The sequence below is a fragment of the Garra rufa genome, chromosome 7 (genome assembly GCF_049309525.1).
Source record: "Garra rufa chromosome 7, GarRuf1.0, whole genome shotgun sequence".
NCBI lineage: Eukaryota > Metazoa > Chordata > Actinopteri > Cypriniformes > Cyprinidae > Garra > Garra rufa.
The window spans coordinates 33,839,519-33,862,858 of NC_133367.1; the positions used below are offsets into that span (position 1 = coordinate 33,839,519).

Here is a 23,340-nt window from a genome sequence, read left to right on the forward strand (position 1 = left end):
TGCATTAAGAGGGGGATGAAAACTTTTTTAATTTGAAGATCAAGGTAAATTTAACTTATTTAGTCTTCTACAGAAGTATCTTCTGTAGCTTCTGACTGGCAGTACTAAATGAACAAAATATGATAGGCAAAATAACGTACACATCCTCATTCCAATCAAAAGTTGTTACTCTTAACTGAATCAAACTGAAACTGAACATATCATCACAACTTCAGTCTTAAGTAGCACAGATATATTTGTAACAATAACTAAAAAATTGTATGGCTCAAAATGATCGATTTTCCTTTTATGCCAATAATCATTAGGTAATTAATTAAAGATCATGTTACATGAAAATACTTTGTAAATTTTCTACCGTAAATATATCAAAACTTAATTTTTGATTAGTAATATGCATTGCTGAGAACTTCATTTGGACAACTTTATGTCTGGTTTTGTGTTTCAAGGTCACAAATATGTAAAATGGTAGCCTTGTGAGCAGCGTGCCGACATATTGTGTTTTCCCGGTCCCGTCCTCTTCTCTCTTCCCCTTCACTTCCTGTCATATCTATACTGTCCTATAATAATAAAGGCAACAAAATAAATCTAAAAAAGAAAAAACTGAAATTGATTAGTTTGGGTTGGGATTACATGAATCACCTTTGATGCATTAGCTGAAACTGCATGGGTGGATTTTTAGCTCCCAGCATGCTTTGTGTAGGCCTGAATAGGGAAAGTAAAATTTAAATTAAATGTTATCAGCCCAGTTTCACAGACAGGGCTTAGGCTAAACCAGGATCAGGCCATGGTTCAATTAGGACATTTAAGTGCTTAGGAAAAAAACATTACAGGTGTGCATCTTTAGACAAAACAAAAGCACTGGTATGTTTTAAGATCAGTTATTGCAATTTTCTTTCAGTTGAAACAGCTCAGACTTTTCTGAGCATTTCTACACTTTGACTAAGTAAACTGGATTTGGCTTAATTCCATTTGTGAAATGTACTTGAGTAAATTTACATGAGTGCAAATTTCACTTCTTTGACTTTTAAATGTACTTAAATGAGACAATAGTTGGTCATTGAAACCTTACTATCAAAGACTGTGTACTGTCACAAACTGCCTTGAGACTGGGTTGAACCACAACAACATAAAAAAAGGTATTCCATACTTACATTCAGTTACCCATTTGTATGGGGTACTGGCCAGTGCCAAAAACAACTAGAAATAGTGGTTTTACAACATTGTGCTTTTGCACATCCCCTTGTAAGAAGATGGCTAAACCTACAAGAACAAAAGCTACAGTACACAGTGAACCTGGTGATGAATAAAGCAGACATCAGTGTAAACAAGCCAATTAGAAGTACACCAGGTTCCCTGGAGATGTGGGAGTATCATTGTTTAAGTACATATTTCAAGGAAATATTATTCTGTTCAGGGCGTATATTCATCTTTAAGGTTTAAGTCTTACCGCATTTCCTGTAAGAATCAAATTCATTCTGACAATAAAGGGGCTTCTGGAAAGTGTGTCGCTATTATGTTACTCACAGCAACAAACCAAACCCCACCTAATAAGGACAATACCTTAGAGAGGATGTTCCCTTAGGTTCCTGGTGTGTGTAGCTTTACGCTCTCCATCTGTCTATCTATCTATTATATATGCAAAATGAGTATCATTAAGGAAAAATAAGTTTCAGTTGTAGGTTTGTTCACCTGTGCATCATAAGTGGGAAAAAAATGTCCTCCTAGGTCCACGCCTACTTAACCAGTTGCTAGGTATAGAGACTATTCAGGTATTTCAAGAGGGAATGCGTGAAGCAGTAATTCTCCAGAATGGCTACTAAAAACATTTGGCACAGGTAAGCAAATTCATCTGTATTTATCCTTTATTATTTTTGGTTAATGTTGTTTACATATGAGGTCTTATTATAAACTTACAGTAGAGTGACTTCTTGTGCTGGCTGAAATCCAATAACATTATTTGACTGCAGTTGAGTTACTAATGAACATATCTGTGTTGATTAGAAGGTGATTAGATGTAAATATATATTTCACTTTGTTTTGTTCAGTGTCTTTCGATCTGTGATAGAAAAGAGAAACTGAAAGACAAACGAATAGTGGTATAGAAGAAGAGGAAAGTTAATAGAATCACGGAACAAAGTTACACTTCATGAGACTTATCTAAACTATTCCTGGCAGTCAAATTGAAAGTAATTTTGCATTTATAAAATTATAAATAATGAATTTGAATTCACAAATATGTACATAGAACAGTGTGGGCTATGTTTTATCATTCTAAGAATTGCCTTTGAATTGCAATTCAATTTAAATATATTTCAAGTTGGCTGGTAAGGAAATTAAACTCGAACGCAAATCACCTGCAAGCGTCTAGTCTCATCTTGATTCATGTTACCTCGTTAAACATTTATGCCTCAGACAGCACACCGCAAGGTGTCTGTTAAAGATCGCTTTTAAAAAGCGTTATCTGAGTACAAACGCCTTATGGTCTTTAAGATGCCAGTTTAACATACATTTTCTAAATGTCTATTTGATGTCTGAAAGGAAACGTTGAAGAGGAGTAGTCTATTGCAGATAAGGAAAACTCTAAAAATACTTCATCCAGATGTAAACACGCTGTACCTGTGCTATCAGGGACATTAGCTACACACAAAATTGCATTTTCGGCATTTAAAATATGCACTGTATTTGATGAATAACTTGCTTATAGACAGCTATTCTGTAATACATGAACGTAATATAAGTCTTGATTTGCCTATACGACATTAAACGCTTTCTCCCGCTATTTAGGAATATGACGGCATATTGTTCTACTAACGTAGGCTAATAACGTATTAATCAGATGCCTACTTCAGAATGGCGGCAAAACAGCGGGTCATGTGGGAATTTCTCACCTAAAATGGGCAAACAAATGACTTCTATCAACCGGTTTCATTTATGAATCGTTCAAGAAACACTTCATGTTTTTGAGTTTTTCTCGCCCCTTATCAGTCATACAGGCCGTGATTCGGAATCTATTTCAATTTGAATCGCACCGACGAATCCTTCACTGAATCGACTCACTGAATCATAGGGCTGTTCGATTCTGAATTTTTTTAATCATAACCAGTGTTGGGCTAGTTACTCAAAAAAGTAGTATATTACTCATTACTTTCTGGCAACAGTAAATAGTTACACTACTAGTTACATTACGTTTTCTTCACGCCCCACAGAAGTTGTAACTGTTTATCTTCCACATAAAATTCTTCTAGAATGTTACTAACAACATTTTTCTGTCTCATTATTTGACCAAAATCCACATTTGATCGTAGTCAGAAGTTATTACAACAATCAATAGTGATTGATAGTGGCATTCAAGTAGAAGTGTTGTATTATTGTCATGTGTAGCATGATTGTAATTTCTCCGCTACCCATATGCGATTATATTTTATTATGTGTTATGTCAAATCACATAAGTTTGTAAGAAACGGTTTCATTTTTCGAAAAGATTTTTAATTACTGAAATCTTATTAGTAATTAGTTACACTACTAGTTACCGCAAAAAGTGCTCAAAATTGTGGACAACATGAGCCAGTTCCACCGTAAAATAACTGCTGAATCGTTTTTTTGTTTGTTTGTTTTTTTTTTTTAACTGGTTCATTAAAACGATCTATCCGATCGAACCTTTTCCTGGAAACGAATCAGACTTCTAATAACTATTAGCGAGCAGGAGGCAAATTAATGGGTGCTTCCAAAGTCCCTTTAAGGCAAGCCATGTCACTTGGCGGCCATCTTTGAAACATTTTTCCCCATTCAAAACTATATGAGTGACAAGTCCTGGGTATTCTATAGTCTTTGGCGCTTCTCAAATGGAAGTCTGCATCCTCAAACTCAGACGAGCTCAGTAATGACTCGTTTTCATTCAGTTTATTTTCGTGAAACGATGTTCAGTGACGTTTGATGACTAGCAACTGGCATGGAGGTGATCAGTCTGGGGCACTGTTGAGGTGGTATGGAAGCCCAGGTTTCTTTGACAGTGGCCTTCAGCTCATCTGCATTTTTTGGTCTCTTGTTTCTTATTTTCTTCTTGACAATACGTTCAGGTCTGGTGAGTTTTCTGGCCAGTCAAGCACACCAACATCATGGTCATTTAACTTTTGGTGCATTTGGCAGTGTGGGCAGGTGCCAAATCCTGCTGGAAAATGAAATCAGCTTCTTTAAAAAGCTGGTCAGCAGAAGGAAGCATGAAGTGCTCTAAAATTTCTTGGTAAATGGGTGCAGTGACTTTGGTTTTCAAAAAACACATTGGACCAACACCAGCAGATGACATTGCACACCAAATCATCACAGACTGTGGAAACCTAACACTGGACTTCAAGCAACTTGGGCTATGAGCTTTTCCACCCTTCATCCAGACTCTAGGACCTTGGTTTCCAAATGAAATGCAAAACTTGCTCTCATCTGAAAAAAGGACTTTGGACCACTGGGCAACAGTCCAGTTCTTCTTCTCCTTAGCCCATAAGTGTCACAAGGAGGAGTCAGAGACGTTCAGATCCATTCGCAGCATTTATTTAACAGACGTGGTCAAACAGACAGGGTCAAAATATCGGCAAACAGTAACCTCAAAGACAATCCAGAGAGTAATCCGTAACACAGGCGGGGGGTCGAAATCCAGAAGGGCAGTCCAAAGTGACAAAGAAAACAAATAAGACAAACAAAACAAACCAGGAATAAACTAAGGAAACAACAAGGCCAGGGAGCATGGAAACATGGAAAACGCTTAGAATAACAACCATAGGGAATGATAAGACTTCGCAAGGTGGCTGTGTGTGTCTTTGGCTTAAATGCATGTGGGAAAATGTGAAACAGGTGTGTGCAGCAATCAGTTCAGTGGAAAACGAGGAACAGCTGTGTGCAGTGATTGGTGCAGTGGCTTATGGGGATTGCAGTCCAGAATGTGTAGTGCAAGAGTTCATGATGAGAAGACAGACCAGATACATGACAATAAGACGCCTCTGATGTTGTCTGTGGTTTAGGAGTGGTTAACAAGAGTTATACAACAACTGTAACCAAATTCCTTGACCCGTCTGTGTGTGGTGGCTCTTGATGCCTTGACCCCCAGCCTCAGTCCATTCCTTGTGAATTTCACCCAAATTTTTGAATTGATTTTGCTTGACAAGTCTCTCAAGGCTGCGGTTCTTTCGGTTGGTTGTGCCTCTTTTTCTTCCACACTTTTTCTTTCCGCGTAACTTTCTGTTAACATGCTTGGATACAGCACTCTGTGAACAGCCAGAATTTCCTTTAAAGTTGTTTAAATGAAGTTCATAGCAATGCATATTACCAATCAAAAATTGAGTTTTTATATATTTACAGTAGGACGTTTAATAAATATCTTCATGGAACACAATATTCAATTAATGTCCTAATGATTTTTGGCATAAAAGAAACATTGATCATTTTGACCCATACAATGTATTTTTGGCTATTGTTGCAAATATACCCGTGCTACTTAAGACTGGTTTTGTGGTCCAGGGTCACAAATCAGTATCATCAGATGATGTTTAAAGACTAGTTAAAGTTACTTTGGTAAAAAAAAAAAAAAAATACAACTGTGGTTTTACTGTGAGATTTATGTTTTGATCTGTTTCTTTTTTTTTCCTCTGCAGTTTGGCTCAGGAAAGAGGTCCATATATGCGCCACATTAAAAGGACATTTATTGTGCTGCTCACAGTAGCACTTCTATTGTATTCCGTCGCTTATGTGTCTGATTTCAATTTCAAGACATTTACATTCCCTCAAGCCTGGTTAAATAAAGTCATTAATCAGATTAATTATACGACTATTAACAGCACTTTGGCTGTTCATACGCCCAATGATTCATTACAAATTCAACAAAGAGGTACAACTGTTGCACAAACCACAGACATTCCTGTCTATTATCATGTGGCTCATCCAAGCAATTATCATTTTATTCTGGATGAACCTGATAAATGTAAGCAGAATCCGTTCCTGGTCTTGATGGTCCCTGTAGCCCCTCATCAGGTTGATGCTCGTAACGCCATTCGGAGAACATGGGGGAATGAGAGCTCAGTCCAGGGAAAAACATTGCTGACTCTGTTCTTGGTGGGTCTGACTGGAGGACCAGAAGCTCAACAGCAGCTGGAGGAAGAGAGTCGACAACACAGAGATTTAGTGCAGAGCAACTTTGTGGATTCCTTCAACCTGACCATTAAGACGATGGTGATCATGGACTGGTTGGCCACTCGTTGCCCTCAAGCGAATTATAGTATGAAAGTTGATTCTGACATGTACTTAAACCTGGAGAACCTGATGAGCCTCCTATTGGCTCCCAACACACCCAGACAGAACTACATCACAGGAATGGTGATGTGGGACCGGCCTGTCATTAGAGACAAAAGCTCAAAATGGTACGTCTCAGAGGAATTGTACCCTGAACTGAAATACCCCACTTACCTGCTTGGAATGGGATATGTTTTTTCCAATGACCTGTCAAAAAAATTAGTTGAGGCTTCCAAGGTCATAAAGCCCTTTAACATTGAGGACGCATATGTGGGCGCTTGTCTGAAACAATTGGGTGTTGAACCCTCATCTCCCCCAGACCCTTCAAAGTTTAAAGCTTATCTGGGACAATATATACGAGAGGATTTTTTCAGGGTTATTACGACAATCCTGGGATCTCCACAGCAGCTAATAGACATCTGGAAGGACGTAAAGAGGCCCACATAAAACTCTATTTAAGATGTCAATAAATTAACATTTTAACGTCTAAATGGGACTATGACATGTACTAGCCACTTGTGCAGAACGTGTTCTTGCGGAAAAACTTCTTTTATCAGGAAACAGCGCTCATGGGTGAGACTGAAATGTCATAGAAGTCAGCAATGTTTGTTTACACAAAAGCAAAACAAAAGGAGCACAACGGAACAAAAATGTCTGAAACGTTCTGATGGTTATGCAATACTACAATGACACCTATGTACAACCTTTTAAAGGCTACATTACAACTTTCAAGTAAAAAATTCTAGTTATATGAAATTACCATTATAAATATATACTGTTTACATAAACATACATTTCATATTATAACATTTTTAAATAAAAAGTGGAACTGTGTTTGCAAAGAAAGCGTATTTTTAAATAAATGTCTGTTGGGGCAGGTTGCTAACTGGTGTAATACCTATGAATTTTTACAGTTTATTAATTACAATATCTGTTGGTCAGAACAAAGGTTTGGTTTGTATGCATTACATTTTAACAGATTAACTCTTTAAGCATTGCTTGTGAGTGTATAAGTATTGTTCAATGCTGGGTGAATCTAAAAAGAGTATTTCCTGAAACTGCAAGTTTGTAAAAAAATATTTAAATGTATACATGTATTTTTGTTTATGAACTGAGTGTTTTATTGTCTTACAATCATTACTGTAAAGTTAAGTTTCATTTTACTTTGGGATTCTGTAATGATAGTCCACTAAGAGGCGAGCGTTGTGAGAACCCAGGTACGGTTTATTTAATCCAAAATGTAATCCAAACAATGACTTGATGACTTGATACAGACTTCACTTGACTTGACTTGACAGAAAACAGACTTGACTAGAAACAGACTTGATTTGGAACAGAAACACTAACTCACCAAACAGCGGGATACATAGCCTACTTCAATACACGACGAGGAACAATGGTAACATGAGGGCTACTTATACTAAACAATGATGGTCACATGACAAGAACCAACAAATGTGAAACAAGACATATGACTAAGACAACCAATGAGAACATGACAGGAATACACGAGGGAAAGGGAAGCAAGACACTAACAGCATGAATCAAATACATAATAAAAGACATGAAAATATGAACATGAACAAAACCCCAAAACAAAACCCAAATCACACGTTACAGATTCATATTCTTAAACAATGACCTCGCCCTTGCATTTGTAACCCTGGACCACAAAACCAGTCATAAGAGTCAATTTTTGATTTATACAAGCTTTCTGTTGATGTATGGTCTGTTAGGATAGGACAATATTTGGCTGAGATACAACTATTTATAAATCTGCAATCTGAGGGTGCAAAAGAATCAAAATGTTGAGAAAATCGCCTTTAAAGTTGTCCAAATTAAGTTCTTAGCAATGCATATTACTAATAAAAATGTAGTTTTTATATATTTACGGTAGGAAATGTAAAACATATCTTTATAGAACTTGATCTTTACTTAATATCCTAATGATTTTTGGCATAAAAGAAAAATCTAATTTTGACCCATACAATGTATTTTTGGCTATTGCTACAAATATATCTGTGCTACTTAAGACTTATTTTGTGGTCCATGGTCACATTTAGTGCTATTTTAAACACTTCAGGAAGAAACCACCATGCCCATGGGCAAAATTGTTGTGGTAACATTAATACTGTGTTGTTACCTAAATAATCCACAGCTGTTTTTTTGTTTAGTGACAGTTGTTCACGAGTTCCTTGTTTGTCCGGAACAGTTAAACTGCCCGCTGTTCTTCAGAAACATTCTTCAGGTCTCACAAATTCTTTGGTTTTTCAGCATTTTGGGGGCGAAAACTCTTTGAATTTGAAGGTCAACTTATTTTGTCTTCTAGGGAACATGTAAGTATCTTCTGTAGCTTCTTACGGGCAGTGCTAAATTAAAAACAAATATGATATATAGGCAAAATAACATGTACACATCTTCATTCCATTTAAAGGCTTACACCCCCTGCTCTTACTGCAGCTTCTTTCTGAAGCATCAGTGAGCGTTTGAACTTCTGTAATAGTTGCGTGAGTCCCTCAGTTGTCCTCAGTGTAAAAAGATGGATCTCAAAATCATAGACATTGTTATAAAGGGGACCTGAAAGATTTTTCTGAAGAACAGCGGGCAGTTTAACTGTTCAAGACAAACAAGGGACTCATGAACAACTGTCACTAAAAAAAAAAACAGCTGTGGATCATTCAGGTAACAACACAATTTTAAGAATCAAGTGCATGTATACTTTTGAACAGGGTAATTTTTATAAATTCTATTTATTTATAAAACTATTATTTTCTCTTGTGGACTATATGTAAACCTCTTTTACAGTTAATCTAATTACTAAACAGGCAAAAGTTCACTTCAGGATTGAACAAAGTTGCGTTAATGACTCTAAAGTACGGTGTTTGACAAAACATAGTAAACAAAAAGAGACTTTATATAAGCCGCAGAAAGACAAACGCTGTGCTGAAAGATGCAGAACACAAAATCTTTCCGCCTAGGATAAAGTCATTATATACATTAAGACTGATATGGAACAAATGTAATGTCATTTTATGGAAAACAATGTGAGTGGCGCTCTGTGGTGCCGCAGGATTTGGAACAGCGTCCAAACAACTACTAGTCGTCACAAACCGTTTAAAGGGGTCCTATTATGCTTTTTCACTTATTGAATGATATTCAGTGTGTGGTGTGTATGTTTGGGCATAAAAAAAGATCTACAAAGTTACAAATCTCAAAGACCATTCCAAAAGGAGGAATATCGTTTTTGAAAAATCCCTTTTCAAGAACTACAACGAGCGGCTTGTTTGGACTACATAGCATTGTTTTCCGGATGTATGATGTCACAAAGCTCATTAGAATATCATTAAAATCAATCATGCCTATGGAAATTCGAATGGTTGAGGGGTGGGTAAGGACAAGGAGGGGGATTAGCCTAACTTTAGCGATGCAGCACGGAGAGCTGTTTCTGGGACGCTTCAACAAGTCGTAGCCATGGACGCTCTGCTCCGGTGGTCGTGTCGGAGCATGTGCCGCAGACGTGTGCAGTATCCACAAGTTTCCTACGGTCCATGAGGCCTTGCGTCTAAAGTGGGAGTGTCTTCCAGTTCAAAGCAAACAAGCGAGACGAGACACTCATTCGTTCAACAGTTGACAGGAGTGACGGGCAAATGAAGCACTGAGACTTTCCTCTGACTGTTTCGAGAAAAGATTCAAACACATTTAGTTTTTTTAGTTCATCAAACCCATAACTAATTGAGCCATTTGTGCCAGACTGAGGAGAAAGGTATTTCAATAATGTAAATTCTGTGAAAAATTAGGCGTTTTTCGAACACCCAAGAATGAGTACACCCCAAAACAAAATAACAAATTTGAAAACGAGCATAATAGAACCCCCTTAACTTAATGTTGTTACTGTTAACTGAATCCTGTTGGTCCTGTTTTTTTCATGTTGTTTAACATTAGCATTATCTGCTGCAGTATGGTTTCACATTACAGTTAGTCTGAAGTGTGATACTCTGAGACCTAAAACAACCTGCTTATTTTTAAAATATAAAGCATAGTAGTCAACATTTGAAGTGGATCAAAACCTTTCATCAAAGTTTTCTAAAACCAATACAATAGACGTTTTTGTCTTAGGACAACTTTGATTAATTTTTTTGATCGACTTTAAATGTTGACTACTGTCGAAAATTCTGTTCTCCTTTATTCACCCTCATGTCGCTTCCAACCTGTTTGACTTTCTCTTTTCTGCGGAGGACAAAATAATTTGTTTTGATTAATACCAGTTTGCAAATCCAATACCATAGAATTATGGAAAAGAAACACAATGGCTCTTGAATTGCAAATATAGCATCATGGCGTGTTGGCGAAATGAGGAACATCAGTTTTGGTAAGCAGCCTTTACTTAACCAAACATTTCAAGCAAAGTATTTAAGAAATTACTGCTTGTTCAATTTACTAAATTAAAATGAGCTTAAGCAACACAGCTGCTGAGCATATTATCACAACTTCATTAATTCACAGCACAAAACTTTAGCATAGATATATTTGTATTGTTACAAATAAATCTGTGATACTTAATGTTTTGTGGTATAAATGAATGAAGTTGTGATAACATGCTCAGCAACTGTGTTGCTAAAAAAAACTAAAACTAAAGAAAAGGCGATTTGCCCAGTATTTAGATTTTTTTGCACTCTCAGATTCCAGGGGCTCGTTCTTCGTACGTCGCTAACTCGGTTAGCTGGATTTAATTGTTGACGATTTGGCATGATCTTGGATTGTTTGGTTCTTCAAAGCTCATCCTGGACTTGCTGTCATAGCAACAGGTGCGCAAGCTTAAACCTGCTCGGGAGCAGGTTAATTTCATGTAAACAGGATTTAGGCTGCGCTCCTGGCGGGTTATGATTGGTTGAAATGGCGAGGTCACATCTGATTGGTTAAAGAACACGACTGACGCGGACTGACTCACGTGGGAAAAGAAAAGTATTTTGCAAGAAATTGTAGAAAATAATTATGACGATTCACACACGAATGATGACCACAGCTACACACACATTATATAGCCTATATAGCCTATATATACAGTTGCAATCAAAATTATTTAACCCCCCAGAGACTGCAGTACTTTACTAATGATTTTTGCTCTTTCTGAAGATTCAGGACTATTGCATCTACAACAGTTTTCTGGCATATTAAAAGTGATAATGTCAATATGTAATGTTTTTGAGTTATAGGATTTTTTAATAACACAGCTATGTCAGAATTATTCAACCCCTATTCAACATTGCTGTTTTAAGACAGTTATTTTTATGGTCAGGAACAAAATTGTCTTAAAACATAATTAAGCCTTTACAAACTTATTAAAAATGGAATTAGCTTGGGGTGTTACACATAGTATACTCTTAGCCCATACGTGTGCTGATAGGGAGTAGCAAATATGGTGAAGTCAACAGACAGCTCACACAAAATCAATAGAGAAGAAATAGTTCGTTATCTTAAAGCTACATGAAGATTTCTAAGACATTACAAGTTCCTAGAGACACAGCTGGCAGCCATATTCCTTAGATTAAAGTGTGTTGAACCAGAAAACCTTTGAGGGTGTTGAACAAAAAAGCACAATATCATAAAATGTTTGATCAGATCAACTGAGAAAAACTTGCAATGTACAGCCAAAGACTTGCAAAATGACCAGACGAAAGGAGGACAAATATTTCAATGCTGTGTATAAGAAGGACACTAGACAAGTATGGGCTTCATGTTGAGGAATCTTGCTGAATACCATTCTTGACCAAGAAGAACAAAAAGCTGACTTGAACATGCTAAAATTCATTTGATTCGACCTGTGGAGTTCTGGAAGAATGTTTTATGGAGTGATGTGTCCAAACTGGAACTTTTTTGGATGTATGGATCAGAGGTATATCTGGTGCAAAAAAGACTAAGCTTATAAGCAGAAGAACACCATCTCCATCATCAAACATGGAGGTGGGCCAGACCTGCAATGGGGTTGTTCTACTGTAGCAGGAAGTGGAAAACATGACCATACAATGGATATCATGGATTTATTAAAGTATCACACCATTTTGGCAAACATTGTGATGCCTTTTGTGCAATGTCTGAAGCTAATAATCAATGGACTTTCCTGCAGGACAATCATCCCAAAGTATACATTCAAATCTACTTACGCTTGTGTGATACACCATTGTGTATCCACAATTGTAATGTTTGTTTTGTTATTAATGTATATATTTATTTATATATTTATACTGTGAAAAGTCATTTATTAATTATCACTACTAACGTCTGTGTTTAAAACAAAATATCAGCATTGGAGAAAGCAGGCGCTGTGGGTTACCATGGCGATGCACGTTGTGTTTACCTCAGACGCTACTAAGCTGCGCTTGAGGAAAGACACTGACGTTTTAATGTGATTTTGTTTCTCCTGATAATTCAGGCATGTTTCATAAAAATTGAATATGTTTGTTGTCATGAATGTAAATACATGCAAGTACACATTTCCTATGTGTTTGAAAGTGAATAGCTTGTTTACGGTAGAATTGAGTAAAGTCATTCAGATGAAAGTACCGGTAAAATGACAGTTGGTCTGAGTTACGTTTGTTACAACTGTCTCCCCTATAAATAATAACTATTTATCTCAGTACGTGATAATTAAACAGAGAATGACTTTGAAATAGTAAATGAATATGTGTTAAGAGTATGTATGTAGTTTATGAGAGTAACATTGGTTATTGGTGTCAAGTGTAACCGTTACAATTTAAATGATACAAATAACAGACGCATGATTGTATCAATTGAGTTTAGTAGTTCAATGGTAAATTGTTATATATGGAGGTAATTACAGAGAAAAATGAGAAAGATGTCTGACTGAAAGTATTTAAAGTGTAGTTTTTGTATCATACTGATAAACATACAGCAGGTATAATGGGTATATGTGTATATAAAAGTGCACAGAGTGTATAAGTATTTGAAGACTTTATTGTTGTAAAAGAACTATACAAAAGAAGGGAACAAAACTGTTTGTTTGATTACATGAAACATGATTTGTTAGGATGTTTTTGCTGCAATATGAATGTTAATAAAGAGACGCTACTAAGCTGCGCTTGAGGAAAGACACTGACGTTTTAATGTGATTTTGTTTCTCCTGATAATTCAGGCACTTTTAATCTGCCTACGAGTTCCGCGGCCGGGACCCGTAACAGATTCATGGAGGTTCCACCGAGATCAACATCCAGAGTGTGAGGCTAGTGCTGGGATCCAGACTTCACGGACGAGACGACAAAGAGGGATTGCGTGTGACTTGTGACAGCTGCTGACATCCAGAAAGCCAAAAGGGACTGAGCTGAGAGGAAGGCGACGCATCACTAAAGGGTCGTGAGAAGGTCTGAAGTTGGACACAATGGCGGACGAGAGGAAAAGACTCGTCTGGAACATAAAGAAGAGTCTACACAGGTTGACTTTGCATGAATTGGGGCATGTTGCTGACAGCATTACTCCAGTTGCAGGTTTGAGTCCAACCACTATCGTCAAGGATGATGAGGAAAGCTGTTTGAATTTCATCATTTCTTTTATGCAGAGTGACAGTTTACTTAAACTGGAAGATGAAGGATTCGCACAATTACTAACATTAAGAGACATGATTAATGAATTGATTGAGAGTCGTGTGAACAATACTGTGAGTGATCCATCTGTTTTTATTGAACATGAACTTGATGTACATACACACACACAGGCATCCCCTATACACAGACACACAGATTCTACTGCTACAATAACACACACACAGTTAAATGAATATCAGAAACTACTCACTAGTTATGAAGAGTTAGGGAGTACAAGATCACACAGACAGAAGATAAAATGATACCAACTACGAGACAGTTCCCTTATCCTGAATACTTACCACGACAGCAGAGAGAAAGCTTGATGAGTCCAAGAGACTTCCCATATCTACCACATAAAGATTTCAAGATACATGGTGGTCAGATAGGTGACAGCGCTTCAGACATCGGCTATAATAACCTATGTAAACAAATTGATGAAGGCATCAAGATGAATTACTCAGAGAGTGAGATAATTCAGGCTGTTCTGCGGATAGTTAAACCGGGACAGTTCAAGGAAATGCTCATCAATAAAGACGATCTAACTGTACCAGAGCTGAAAAGTTTTCTACAGTCACATTTAAGTGAAAGAGGCAGTAGTGAGCTTTTCCAGGAATTAATGAGTACAAGGCAACGAGAACATGAAACTCCACAACAGTTTTTATATCGTGTAATCGGCCTAAAACAAAAAGTACTTTTTGCTTCCAAACAGAGCAATACTCACATTGAATATGAGCCGCGAACCGTTCAGAATGTGTTCCTGCGTACAATTCATCAAGGTTTTCTACCCAAGTACAGTGACATCAGAAGTGAACTGAAACCTTTGCTCACAGATCACACAGTAACCGATGAAGCACTGCTGAAGCAAGTGACAAAGATTTCAAGTGAGGAAAGTGAACGCCAACGAAGATTAGGTCAAGCCATACAGCGAAGACAGACTCAAGCTCATAGTGCACAAATTGACTCAGAGTCCAACGAGGGTGAATCAAACTCCAAAATGCAGAAAAAGAGCAAGACAAAGACCATACAAGAACTAAGCGCTCAAGTAGAAGCTTTAAAAAGTACAATTGACAATTTGAAACAAGCTAAAGAACCGTGTCACTGCTCTGTACAGATGGAAGCTGGTTCACATGTTATACATAGACCAACGTCAGCGAGAAGAGGAGGACCATACGGGTGTCCAAAGTGTATAGAGGAGGGTAACAGCTCATGCAATCATTGCTTTATCTGTGGAGAAAAAGGGCACAGAGCTATTGGATGTGGTAAAAGGACAAGGGGTACAAGAAATATGTACCAGCCTGCTGAGCTGAGATCATCAAGTGGAGGAAGGTCTCCAGAGAACGGAGCTTGTGAAGCCAATGCAAACAGTGCAGCCTGCTCTTACATGTCTAGAAAGACAAACTCAACGCCCAACAGAGTAGCAGAGCTAATTGGAAGCAAATGTTTGTTAAAGTGCAACATCAACGGTTATGCTGTAACTGCCCTACTTGACACAGGTGCTCAGGTCAGTATTATTGATCAAGCCTGGAAAAGAACATACTTACCTGATCAGCAGTTGCGACCTCTGAGCGACTTAATGGGGTCCAAACCTCTCCATGTCTTGGCTGTTAATGGCGACGTCTTACCATTCGATGGGTGGGTTGAGGCGACAGTAAACCTTCCTGGCAACAGTGATCCACAGTTAGCAGTTCAAGTTCCTTTCCTGGTGGGTAAAATGGCCCTGGAGCGACCCCTCCTGGGATTTAATGTCATTGAACAGTTGGTAAAAGGACAAACGAGTGGTGCAAGTGTTCTTACAACAATTGCTACCCTGCTAACGGGAGCTATGGAGATTAGAGACGATCAAGCTGAAGTAATAGTAAACTTTATACAGACCCAAAAACCATCTTGTGACACTGAGGCCATTGTCAAAATTGGATGCCAGGATGTTGTTATTCCTTCAGGTCAACTGGCACATGTCAAATGTCCGATACCTGTAGATTTTGACTTGTCAGAGCCTGCCATCTTGTTCGAGTCTAATGTAGACAACCCACAGCTTGAACGACTTAACCTTGGAGATGGATTGCTGGAAGTCTGTGGGAGACAAAGGCCGTTCATTAACATTCCAATAGGAAACCATACCAGTTATGACATTACCTTACCACGACGAATGAAAATCGGTAGCATACAGTCCATTAAGAAAATTGTGGAGACTGACCAAATTACAGAACCAGTCACTGTGGAAGTTAACAGTGCAGAGACACAAGGAAGAACTGACAGCAACAGGATTACAGTGACGGAGCATTGGGACCCGTCTGTTGATTTAAGTCACTTGACTGAGGAGCAACAAAGGATGGCAAAGAGAATGTTGTACGAAGAGTCTGGGGCATTTGCACGCAATGACGAAGATGTGGGTTGTGTCCCAAGTTTGCAGATGTCTATCAACCTGATTGACAATATTCCTGTCCAAAGAGCATACTCCTCAGTTCCTAAGCCACTTCATAAAGAAGTTAAAGAGTACATCCAAGACCTTTTGGCCAGAGGTTGGATTGTGAAGTCAAAGTCCCCTTACTCTGCACCGGTAGTCTGTGTCAGAAAGAAGGATGGAACACTTCGACTCTGTGTTGATTATAGACTACTTAACAAGAAAACTGTTCCTGATAGGCATCCCTTGCCTCGTATTCAAGACCTCACTGATACATTGGGAGGGTATAGTTGGTTCTCGATCTTAGATCAAGGGAAAGCTTATCACCAAGGCTTTATTGCAGAGGGATCACGACATCTGACTGCTTTCATTACTCCTTGGGGCCTTTATGAGTGGGTGCGAATCCCGTTTGGCTTAACTAATGCACCTGCTGCCTTTCAACGAAGTATGGAAGAGATGCTGGACTCCCTACGTGATGAATGTTGTATCCCGTACCTCGATGATATCTTGTGCTATGCGAAAACTTTTGAAGAACATGTGGAAGGACTACGGAAGGTGTTGCAAGTTGTACAGAGACATGGAGTTAAGCTAAGACCGTCCAAGTGCGAAATGTTCAAAAAAGAAGTGCGATACGTTGGGCGACTGGTCAGTGCCGAAGGAGTCAGGATTGACCCTAAAGATTTGGATGCTGTACAAGCCTTGAAAGCAAAGAAACCTACCACAGTTGGAGAAGTCCGGAGGATGTTAGGATTTCTCAGTTACTATAGATCTTATGTTCAGGATTTCTCTCGCATTGCCAAGCCGATATATGATCTTTTGCAAGTGAAACGAGGGACAGAGACTATCAAAACAAAATCCAAGGCAGATGGAAAAAAGAATGTTCAACTACCATCACGAACACCTATTGAGTGGAAGGAAGAACATCAAAAGATACTGTGCAGACTAGTTGAAGCTTTGACTACTCCACCTATCCTTGCGTATCCTGATTTTGACTTGCCTTACACACTTCATACAGATGCCTCAGAAAAGGGACTTGGAGCTGTACTTTATCAACGGCAAGATGGCAAAATGAGAGTCATCGGATATGGATCAAGGACACTGACACCGGCAGAGAGGAATTACAGACTCCATTCAGGCAAACTTGAATTCCTTGCACTGAAGTGGGCAATCTGTGAAAAGTTTCGGGACTACCTATTTTATGCCCAGCACTTCACAGTTTATACAGACAACAACCCTCTGACCTACATAATGAGTACTGCCAAACTTAACTCTGTGGGGTATAGATGGGTTGGAGAACTGTCAGACTTCAGGTTTGATATCAAATACAGACCTGGGAAGATGAATGTGGATGCAGACATTCTTTCCCGGTGCCCACTGGACATCAACCAGTACATCACAGAATGCACAGAAGAGTTGTCTAGTGAGATTGTCAAAACCACATGGGAAGGCACGAAGGCTGCCGAACAAAAAGATGTTGCTTGGGTCGCTGCTCTTAACCAGGCTCAGGAAGAACAACTGGAGAGCGATGCTGGTGAAGTCTTAGAAAATCTAAGTCATGATGAACTGCGGAAGGCACAGAGACTGGACCCAGCTATTGGTGAGATTATTAGGATGAAAGAGTCCAATGCAAGCATCACTAATGACATGAGGCACAGAGCCAGTGGACCTGTAAAGAAACTAATGCACGAATGGTCAAGACTACACCTGGATGATGGACTATTGTACAGGAGAACTGAGCAACGACGTCAATTTGTCCTACCAGCTCAATACAAGCAGAGAGTATTCCAGCACTTACATGATGACATGGGTCATGTGGGAGTAGAGAGAGTATTGAACCTTGCAAGAGACCGATTCTTTTGGCCATTCATGAAGAAAGACATTGAGACATATGTTACACGAAAATGTACTTGCATCAAACAGAAGAAGCCTGCGATACACGAGAGAGCTCCAATGGGTAGTATAAGTACTAGCTCCCCATTTGAATTAGTGTCAATAGACTATCTGCATTTGGAACGTAGCAGAGGGGGTTATGAATATATACTAGTTCTAGTGGATCATTTTACAAGATTTGCCCAGGCATATGCGACTAAAAATAAGTCTGGAAGAACAGCAGCAGAAAGAATCTTCAATGACTTTATTCCCCGGTTTGGATTCCCAACTAAACTACATCATGACCAGGGTAGAGAATTTGAGAATGACCTCTTCAAAACTTTGCGCCAATTGTCAGGAATGAGCCATTCAAGAACTTCTCCATATCACCCTCAGGGCAATCCTGCTGAGAGGTTTAACAGAACACTACTCCAGATGATGAGAACACTGGCAGAGAAGGAAAAGGAAAAATGGAAGGAACATTTACCACAGATTGTGCATGCATACAATTGCACACGACATGAAGCGACAGGATACTCACCGTTTTACCTACTCTATGGACGACATCCACGATTACCCATTGATCTTGTGTTCAAAGTGACTAATGCCGAGAACACACTACACGATTTTCATGCCGATTATGAATGGAATTTGGTCTTGATCACAGATCGTGCCTAGTCGGGCATAGTCTGTTCCAGTCGGGCTCAGTCGCTGTTTATAGTCGTTACAAAAAATCGCATAGTGTGTGGTGTCTAAAGATAATAATCTTAGAATTCAAGAGCCAGTCGTTTTCACTAAGATTTTTTTAAACATGTTTAATATTTGCGACTGACACCAGTGATTTTATGCAGCTATGCGGTGGAGATGCGTTCACTGTCAAACATTATTCTGCATTAATTAGGTAATTTTGTCCAAAAAAATGTTCTTGATTACAAGAAAAATACAGATTGGTCTTGATGTGATTTATTTCGCCTTTCTTTTAATTCATAATTTAAGGCTACACAGATTTAAATAGTTTCGTTTTCAAAAGGGGAGCGCATAACACTTTTTGAATTTCATGGTTTGTATAGCCTAGTCTGCGAGGGGTTCGGAGTACAATTTTTGTCCACATTGTTTTCACACTTGTCTAGTACAAATATGTGGCTTTGTTTCATATTTACAGTGTATACGTTTTTCGTTATTTACCTCAAAAGAAAGGTAGTGAAATGTGACAACATGCCCCGTAGGTGGGGTACATTATAACACGACCATATGACAGCTTAAAATCCTATCTGATCGAATGAAAAACATTTACACAACAAACTAAAATATTTTGTCAATAAAATGCATGCATTCACTTTTTCAAATAAAGTAATGACGTTTAAAAAAATAATAATAAAAAGAATCCAATTTTGGAGTTTGACAATGAACACATTGCCACATGGTTAGAACGGCCCTGATCGCAACACACAGCTGTACAGTAGTTCAAAACAATGTGGACACACATTGTCCACACACAGCTCGCAAAGAACACGACACACATAAACAACACACATAAACGAGCCAAATGCTTTACATTTCTCAATAAAATCCATGAAAGTCATTAGTGTAAATTGCATCGAATATCATAGTTTAATAACACAGTGTTACAACGTTCTCTGCGCCACTGGAATATAATACAGGTTACTGTCTTGCTGGTTTGAGAACCATTAATAAACTTTCTAAACTGATAAACAACAGATTGGAGAATAAAATATAATAGCCTATTTGTCTCATTTTAAATGAATACCAAAAGCTGAAATGAAAAAATTATTTCAGCCAGAAATGTACTTTTACTATGGTAAACAAAATATTCTGCGATATCTTCAAAAGGCTTTTGCATTTTGGCGCACTTTTTTTCTCTGCATAGTGTTGCTACGCCAACTAGTAAATAGCCTACTGAAAATTTGGTTATGCTTGCATGTGTGGAAATATTTAAACCACGCGTTACAACTAACCCCGCGTTCGTTTGTGCCCCGCGCTCTGATTCTCAGTGATTCTCCTATTTTAAAGATGATCAAGAATGATTTTATTTCGATCTGCAGTGTAAGAAAAGTCAAGAAAAAAGATTAGCCTATTGCCCTAAATATATATAAACTACAGACTTAATCCTATTTTTTTCTTAACTTTTAACTTCTTCTAAAACAATATTAAATCAACTTTAAAGGCTAGGTTAACGAATTTTCTTCATAATAAATATACAAACAAAACGAAAAGCTTTACTTCAAAACGAAGTTTTCATATAGGCTATAATTTCATAAATCACGAATATGACGAAGTACAATTATTCTATATATTAATTGTATAGCTATAACAGTTGTATCAAATGGATAAGAAAATTATAGTGCCTTGAATTTATTAAGTAATGTTTAATTTCGTTCGCTTCATTCTCCGTAAATGTAAAGAAAAAAAATACCATTTTACCTGGAACCAATTCGTTTCTATAATCACTGATTTTAGACAAGCATACATGAGATCATTTATATATTATTGCTTGAATAAACCTTTTAAAAGTAGTGCTAGAAATGTTATAATTAAGGAAATTAAACAGACCTAGGCATTTGAAAAGACATATTATAATAAAAATGCGTTACAACGTTTCAATAGGTAAAACGGGTGTCAAATAAAGTACCGGTGTTGTATTTTGGTGCGGCTGAGGGAGCGCGGGTATGCTGCGGTTGGAGTAGCCTACACTGTATTTTTTATTTAATTTTTTTGGGTTTGGCCGAATTTGTCCAGTCGTGACTCACCAATCGTTAAGTGTGTTGTGGAGTGGAGTGACTCAGTCATTAGGTTTGTGCTCCTTTCCGATTGTCAAAGACTAAAATCGGTTCCAGTCGGTGGAAACAATCGTTAAGTGTGTTCAGGTCAGTCTTAGAATGCTTCTGTTAGTCGTGTAGTGTGTCCCCAGCATTACAGAGAGAAAAGTAACGATCCAAGAGGATATGCTAAACAGTGGGCAAAGCGAATGACAGAAGCTTACAGAATCGCGTCGGAAAACAGTAAGAACTCAAGTGCCCGAGGAAAATTGTACTATGATAGGAAGTCCAGAGGAGTTGTTCTTCAGCCTGGTGACAGAGTACTCGTGAGAAACCTAAACGAAAGAGGTGGACCAGGAAAATTGAGATCATATTGGGAGCAAACTGTGTACGTTGTCAAGGAGCAAATAAATGATGGACCAATCTACAGAGTGGTCGCAGAGACGGACAGCTCAAAATCGAGAGTTCTGCACAGGAATCTGCTGCATCAGGTTAATGACTTACCAGTAGAGATCCCAGAGGAAACATCTAAGCACAGAACCAAGAGAAATCAAACAAGGCCGCAAAATGAGACCGGATCACCCTGTGAGTCTGATAGTGATGAACAGGATGACGAGAACTACTATTGGCTAAGGATACGAGACACCCGAGAGAACAACCAAAGACTTAACATTAACCAACCAACCTCCACAACAACGATACCATATGCAACCTGAAAGAGAAAGGCAAAGACAGTGGACGAAGACCCTGAGACCACAACTTAGAGAGAACAAGAAACATACCTGTGATCCTTTGCGACGACAATCCTGTGAACAACCTGAAAGAGAAAGACCAAGAAAACGGACAGAGATTTGGGGAGAACATCCTACAGAAAACGAGAGACTTACCTGTAATCTTCCTGATGAGAATGAACTTACCTGTGAAAGACAAGTGACATGGGCAGAAACACTGGCAGGACAATCTGAAAAAGAAGAGGAACAGGTTGAGGGAGAATGTAGTGAGACAGATGAAGGTGACACACCTAAGCAAGAGGTTCTCGAAATACCTACCTTGAGTTCAGAGGAAACTGACCAAACAAGCCAAGTCCGAAGATCCACACGTGACAGAAAACCCACACCTAGGTTAACTTATGAAATGCTAGGTCAGCCAGCAATTCAGTCATACCCGACAGTAAACAGTTTAGAGACTTACGAGGTGAATCAGACACCACATTGGGGGTTACCATCCTACCAAATTACACCTTATATTAATCCACCTTATTCCCTCCTTACGCCACAAGTCACATTTCCATTTTGGGTACCTCCTATGACAATAGGGTACTAGAAGATTAAGGATAAAAGAGGTGTATGGTGAAAGAATATGCTGGCAGGAGCCATCTTTCTTTGTCGGGGAGTGTGTGATACACCATTGTGTATCCACAATTGTAATGTTTGTTTTGTTATTAATGTATATATTTATTTATATATTTATACTGTGAAAAGTCATTTATTAATTATCACTACTAACGTCTGTGTTTAAAACAAAATATCAGTATTGGAGAAAGCAGGCGCTGTGGGTTACCATGGCGATGCACGTTGTGTTTACCTCAGACGCTACTAAGCTGCGCTTGAGGAAAGACACTGACGTTTTAATGTGATTTTGTTTCTCCTGATAATTCAGGTATGTTTCATAAAAATTGAATATGTTTGTTGTCATGAATGTAAATACATGCAAGTACACATTTCCTATGTGTTTGAAAGTGAATAGCTTGTTTACGGTAGTGAATTGAGTAAAGTCATTCAGATGAAAGTACCGGTAAAATGACAGTTGGTCTGAGTTACGTTTGTTACAACTGTCTCCCCTATAAATAATATCTATTTATCTCAGTACGTGATAATTAAACATAAAATGACTTTAGAAAAACGTAAATGAATATGTGTTAGAGTAATGTATAAAGTTTATGAGAGTAACATTGGTGATTGGTGTCAAGTGTAACCGTTACAATTTAAATGATACAAATAACAGACGCATGATTGTATCAATTGATTTTAGTAATTCAATGGTAAATTGTTATATATGAAGGTATTTACAGAGAAAAATGAGAAAGATGTCTGACTGAAAGAATTTAAAGTGTATTTTTTGTATCATACTGATAAATATACAGCAGGTATAATAATTAATTGTGTTATATAAAAGTGCACAGAGTGTATAAGTATTTGATGACTTTATTGTTGTATAAGAACTATACAAAAGAAGGGAACAAAACTGTTTGTTTGATTACATGAAACATGATTTGTTAGGATGTTTTTGCTGCAATATGAATGTTAATAAAGAGACGCTACTAAGCTGCGCTTGAGGAAAGACACTGACGTTTTAATGTGATTTTGTTTCTCCTGATAATTCAGGAAATTTTAATCTGCCTACGAGTTCCGCGGCCGGGACC

The 23,340-nt window shown here is 38.1% G+C and overlaps 1 protein-coding gene across 1 annotated transcript; it reads left to right on the forward strand.

Moving 5' to 3' along the window:
• Positions 1-2,954: 2,954 nt before the first annotated feature.
• On the forward strand, positions 2,955-6,720 carry LOC141338128 (beta-1,3-galactosyltransferase 1-like). The gene is made up of 2 exons (XM_073843687.1): positions 2,955-3,016; positions 5,637-6,720. Exons 1-2 carry the CDS (start codon positions 2,955-2,957, stop codon positions 6,718-6,720), a joined length of 1,146 nt encoding a protein of 381 aa, XP_073699788.1.
• The last annotated feature ends 16,620 nt before the right edge of the window (positions 6,721-23,340 follow it).

Excerpts from the sequence above, each read along its gene's own strand:
- LOC141338128 (XM_073843687.1), top strand. The coding sequence starts at position 2,955 with ATGTTTTTGAGTTTTTCTCGCCCCTTATCAGTCATACAGGCCGTGATT. Across the intron at positions 3,017-5,636 it reads GTGATTCGGAATCTATTTCA|CAGTTTGGCTCAGGAAAGAG; the intron begins ATTTGAATCGCA and ends TTTTTTCCTCTG.